The 6,286-nt window shown below is 50.7% G+C and overlaps 1 protein-coding gene across 1 annotated transcript; it reads right to left on the bottom strand.

Annotated features, from left to right (window-relative positions):
* Window positions 1–2,083: 2,083 nt before the first annotated feature.
* On the bottom strand, window positions 2,084–5,186 carry BDV17DRAFT_285215 (uracil phosphoribosyltransferase-domain-containing protein; the record flags this gene model as incomplete). Its single annotated transcript, XM_073760665.1, has 2 exons — window positions 2,084–4,077; window positions 5,018–5,186. 2 exons carry the CDS (start codon window positions 5,184–5,186, stop codon window positions 2,084–2,086), a joined length of 2,163 nt encoding a protein of 720 aa, XP_073610594.1.
* Between the last annotated feature and the right edge of the window lie 1,100 nt (window positions 5,187–6,286).

The raw sequence follows: 6,286 nt of genomic DNA on the forward strand, positions 1-6,286 counted from the left end.
CCGACACAACTCCCCGACGCAAATGCATCTCGCCCAAACACAGTTAAGTATGCCGCCTGTCCCAAACGCCATAAATTATCCCGCACAAAAGAAGAATGGTTGTTGGTCGTTAACCCTCCATCGAAAGCCGCAGTTAAGGTTCAGTTCATAAGTATACTTCGCTCGGAAACCGTATCCGGCGATGATCCCCTCGCTCAAGTATTCGGTATCATATCGTATCGGCTCCGTGTAAGTTTATGTCTAACGTGCATGAAAGCAAAGAGGCGGATGAGGCCTAAAAACAATTACATTAGCACACCATCCTCACTCTCATTTTTGAGAAGGGAGAAAGGGAAAATAACTAACTTGCTATGATTCGGATACCCCAAATTCCTCTCCCGTGAGCTCTCAATAGCCGGCGGGACAAAAGGCAGCACGACGGCGGAGATAAGACACCATGATGTGACGGCGCGCGAGAGCCGGGTGCTTGTTTGGCTGTGCTGCGCAGAGAAGTGTCTGATTGTTGGGCGGGCGAGGTGTATTGTGAAGGACATGTTGGTTGTGTACTAGCGTTGCAGTTGTTGTAGTTGTGGGGTTTTTGGTGAGTTGGAGATGATTGGAGATGGTTCGCTTGGTGGAGGTATGATGAGGGCTTGGGTTGCACGAGGTCAGATGGAGGGAAAAGAAACTGTCAAGCTGGGAAATGGCCAGGGTCTGGGGATGGGAGCTTTTATATATCGCATGTTGTATACCTCGACCTACAGGCTAGGTACAGCTGCAGGCTGAGTGACTGACTTCTGGGCCTGTGGGGGTCATGCGGGGCCTCTCCACTTCATTTGTGAGCTGCTGTAAAGGAGCTCTTTGACCCTTGGACTCCATTTTTTCAGGTCTCTATTTCCTGGTAATTGGATTATACTTCATTTACAGTTCTCTCCATTAGAGTGAATAGAAGAGTGTACACATTCATTTTCATACCGATTTTATAGAAGGAAACCTTGAGTTTGCAGAGACTACAGAGTCATGGAAACGCGTGCAGGGGCCAAACTCACGCCATCAGCGATCTCTGGTCCCGGCCGAAGCTGCGGGGCGATTAGGCTCAACTGGCCTAGGAACCATTCTGAATGATGGCACTATATCCAACAAAAATGGCGACTTTGCTGAGAAATCGAATAATCCTCAAGAATTGGGCGCAAATGACGCGACTGCAACTGCTCCTTGTGACAGAATGACTGAATCCGACTACCTCACGAACAGAAGAGTCACAGGTGACAGCAGTCAGGATTGCAATGTTGAAGATCAGGCGGAGCTCCTCCATTACGGCAAAAGGGAGTTCCGCTGCAGAGATCATGCCACCCCGCCAACCCGCCCAATTGACATCATCCGTCATGAAACAGACCACCATTTCGGATTTCATGTCCCGGCTACTGACGGCTCCGGCCCGCAATGGTGAACTGATATAGGGTTGGCGATCTTCTATTCCATCCTGAGTACTGGAGGTTCGAGATGCGCGTTGCGCGCGAATATGAGTCCAGAACTCAATGCGCTCGTCAATTCAGTCTCGTCTCGGGTTAGCGTCAATCGAATCAGTCGCATGGTTGTATGTATATTCGATGAGAGTTCAGGGGTTGAACCCTGCAGACGAATAGAAGTCTCGACCATTGTCAGCTCAGCCTGGGGATGCACAGGGCAACGTGCACGGCCTTCTTATCGCCGACCTCATGTCCGTCTAGTATAGCACCTTCGGATATCGGCCTTATGATCGGCACTTGTCAGTTGGGCAGAAGGGCATAACGGCGGATGTCAAGCACACACACTTACGAAGAAGTCCTTCTACGATAGGGTGGTACTACTTTTTGAGCTGAAGCAGCAAGCGCAGGATGGGCGCACCTTCCGAAACAGAAATTCCATTCTTAAACGCGCGCATTCTACCTAGTATTTTTCTATCTATCTTCCTCTATTTTCTCCTCACAGAACAACCACCGAAATTGACTCGATCCCCACTCAAAATGACCCCTGGTCTCTTATTGTTGTAGCTAAAAAGCTCGTAGTTAAACCTTGGATCTGGCTGGTCCGTCCGAAGACAGACACCGAAGCCATATCAGCCTCATTCCCAGTGAGTTGTGTTAAACAGTCGGTTCCCCGTGTCGGTGGTTCCCTTGCCAGTGTACTTGTTTCCAGACAGGCGAAGTGTGATAACGGTGAGCTCAATCGAACTTGCGAGGGCACAAATAGGGCTGCATCCTTTAACAGCCTTGTCTTGAACAACCCCAGCAACGACAATGATACGAACCGTGCCGTGGATACCTTGAATGTGCCGCACGAACTCAACCACCGACTTCCCACTGTTTATCACGTCGTCGACCAGAATAACGGTAACGATATCCTCAAGATGCTGCGCCTCAACATGCTTCGGCTCCTTGACGTACGTCAATTGAGCCTTGGGGAAGACTTTGTTGATGCCAGAAGCCAAGAACAGCCCACCGCGATATAACCCCACGATCAAGGTTCGATCCTCGTTCAGTAAACAGTAACCATCGACATCGTGCCCTTGGGGGTGGCGCATGGTGAAGGGCTCGACACCGATGAGCTCGACCAGATACTTTCTGGCTAGATGAACGCCAGTCTCTTTATGAAATTCCTGCAGGGGTGGACCGCGGATAAGGTCATCTCGCGTCGGGGTACTCAATAACTTTGCCGCATTAGTATCGGTAGCATGGTAAAGCTTTAGACCACCGGAGGGCTTGTGAGGTTGGAAGACTGAATCCACGAATGACTTCTCAGTGATATCGACTACTGGCAGTCTGGCAAGGTCAAGCCGCGGTATGGTTGAGCTGCTTGGAAGCAGAGCCTGGCGAGCTTGCAATCGATCACTCACCATTGCACTCAAAAGTTCGCGATCCATGCTTTTGCTCCGGTTATGCTGATCACCAACTATAACAATCGCCTTGTGAGCAGCGACCATCATCGGCAGATCGACAGGGCTGTCTCCAAAGACCCAGGTACATGCCTCATGAACTTGGCGCGCACGAGTAACCAAGCTTCTTTTGACTGAAGGAGTGACAACAAACTCATCTGAGAGCCTCCCGCCGCCGACAATCTTGACCATCTCGGAGAGACCTTCTTTGGCTATGATCTTTTCCCACACGCGACGGAGTCCGCAGGTCACAATAACGGGACGGACATGGTTGTGTCTTCCTGCCTGGCGCAGAAGGGACGACATTTGAGGGTAGAGGGTTGTCGAAGCGGCAACTTCCTCGCAGATAGCATCAAATTCCTTGTCGCTGACAGACTCCTCGTACATTAACATCGCTTGTCGAAACGCGATATACGAGTAGTGCAGCTGACTCTTGAACAACGTGGTCAGCGGGTCCTCTTCGCCTCTTGAATGCTTGACCTTCTTCCAGAAGAGTGCACTGGTATCTATCGCCGCCAGTGTCTTGTCAGCATCGAGAAACAGAACGGTCTGCAGCTTGTCATAGTGCTCAGATAGAGCATTGTCCAAGTACTGCTCAGCGATTGATGTGTTGTGACTCTCATTATGAAGCTGGAAGTCACGAATCATACTCGCTAGCTTGTCTATCAAATTCGGATAGACCATGGCGAAGTGGATCTTGTTCTCACGACAAAGGCGACGGATTTCATCAATTTCAGCCTTTTGCCAGCGTTGCAAATGCTCAATTGGCAAGTTCGGACGTCCTCTTTCCTTGTCGTCTGATCGTTGCTTTGCCGTCTCTTCGACAGGAGTGTTGACGTATAGAATATGGGTATAGGTATTTAGGTCAGCCTGAGTGTAGACCCTCAACGCCCGTTCGTCTTCCTCCTGGTCCCAGAACGTGAAGTGACTAGTGACAATGCCGACCTTTCCACTCTGGGCACATGTGTACTTGATGGTGTCAATGGCGAACTTGCGAACTTGGTTCTTTTCGTCATCGTCCAGCCTTTTGAACGCTTCAAGTCCACCCGGGGTCACGGAGCCGATCACCTCGGAGCCTTCGAAGTACTCAAACCCCGAATCACCCAGTTGGTGCTTGAGTTTCTCCATGATGTATGATTTGCCGCACCCAGGAATGCCATACAGCCCGATTACTCGAGGAGCAGCTGGGGTGGTATTAACAGTGGTCACACTCGCGTGGGAAGAGCCCTCGACTGGCTCAGGCGGGACCTGGGCTTCCATCATGGGACAGGTGCAAGGCAAGCGTGAAGCTTGGAGGACACTTGAGCCTATCGATGTCAGGTCGGGCTGGCTGAAGTGGAAGGAGAGGGCAATTACTGTCAAATAAGGTCGTCCAGGTGTTGGATCAGAATCTGACTGCAATAGAAGGTTGCAACAGCTGAGGATTGAAAACAAAGTTGAGAGAAGATGGAGAGAGAGTTAGACTCCCTCAGGTAGGCGAAGGTGGAGGGGGAGACGGTTCTGGGCCCGGGGGGGGGGGGGGGGGGTTGTTGTTTGTCTCGTCAAGAAAGCGGCCCTGCTTGGGTGCGCTGTTCAGGATAGGGTCGCTCTTTGAGCCTTGTGTTGCTCAAACTCTTAACGGACAGCAAGATACTGTTTTGTTTGTTCTTCTGTTTGCAGAAGGTAGTGGAGCTGACAGAGGGATCTCTGTGAACTGATGTGCTTGATTCATAGATTCGATTTCCTGGACCTATGACCTCCGCAAAAACCCGACCTTGGTGGGAGCTTTGGCCTGGAAACACTCTCATGGATAAGAACAAGATATCGATATTCTGACAGAATACATTGACTGAAGGGCTTGGGCGATATCGAAATTCCAACGAGCCTGGCGCCTGTAACCAGGTTGTGGCTGCAGCATACCTGGATGGATTCACGCAACGTTGGCACCCCACCACGAGCAAACGAATACAAAGCAGCCCTTCGGGATTGATTTGACCATTGGCCGCCCCAGAGTCCAATGCAAAGTAGAGGATCTGCATTCAATAAGGTCAGTCTGCATCTACCCTTTTCACAGTTATCGAAAACTCATTACAACAACATCAATCCATCACGGCAAAACCGGCCAAACCCACAACAACTTCCCACAAACCCTCCTAAACACCTCTTTCTCAATTCTATGCCTCTCAGCAACCTCATCCAACTTCATCCCCTTCCTCGGATTAACCACCTCCCTCACACCCCTCCAATCCGGCTTTCCCGCACAGTACGCCGCAACACGGTAGAACGACCACCGCGACGTAAACTTCGCCAGCATATACACCCTCGCGAAGCCATTGTACGCCCTCGACCAGATTGGTAGGAATTGAATCGGGTACCCGTCGTGGGCCGCGCGGGATACGGTGAATAGCACGTCTGAGGTTTCGCTGAGCCGGGCTAGGCGGGTTTTTGCTGTGCGGCGCTCCTTGAGTTCTTCGGTGAGGCGGCTGCGGTGCCAAAGGGGATTGGTCTTTCGGGTAAGGCCGAGGTGGGTGTGCCATTTTCTGAGGAGGTGGGTGGTCATTTTTCCCTGATTGCTATGGGCGCTACGTACTGGGTTGTTTGGGGTTGAAGGCGTAAGCCGGGTTGGGTTTTTGGTTGATGGAGTTCCGTTGTTTGGAAATGTAAACAAGGCAAGCGGGAATGAACCGGGTTGGGAATTTGAAGTGAGTGCAAAGAGAAGAATAAGAGAAGATGAAAAGCACTTTAGGCGAGTAGCGAGAAAAGGATATGATTTCTTGCCCTGTATGAACCTTTGGAGTCCAAGAGTAGCCTGTATAAAATCGTGGAGTTCGCCAACTGGTGCCCAAGACGAGATTGACAAGAGCAAGAACAGGCTTTAAGCTAGAGAGGGAACTCTGTGGAGCTCATCTCTCCATTCATAATAAAACCCCTCCGGGGAGGACCGGGTGAATGCTGCTACTGACAGCTCCATCGATCGGGGCCGCTACTGAGGCATTAGGCATTGCACTTTTGCAGTGTGGGAGTTCATCTTCACACGAGACCACCTCTATATCTAATTCTCAGTGGGATATCGTGAAGCGCACCGAATTCTTTCGGGGCCATTCCGACCTCTAGTCAAATTCAGGGTGTGAAAACAACACACTTGCCCCTGCCATTATGCTCGGAAGCTACATCAAGCGCCTTCTTCCAATTATCCAGTGCGAAGGCCTTTGTCTCTGTCATGTCCCATCCAAGTGTAAGCAGACCCCTCTCTAACATCTTGACAAAGTTCACAATCGCCCATCGGTCATACATATACTTGCCTTGGTATGCCCTTAGCAACAGCCACCGATGAAAGAAAGGAGACCTTACCTTTCAACGTAATATCATTCATCATAATCTCAGGCACGGCAACACTTCCCCCCCCCCCCCCCC

This window comes from Aspergillus undulatus (genome assembly GCF_047715775.1).
Source record: "Aspergillus undulatus strain CBS 261.88 unplaced genomic scaffold BDV17scaffold_82, whole genome shotgun sequence".
In the NCBI taxonomy this organism is placed as follows: Eukaryota; Fungi; Ascomycota; class Eurotiomycetes; order Eurotiales; family Aspergillaceae; genus Aspergillus; species Aspergillus undulatus.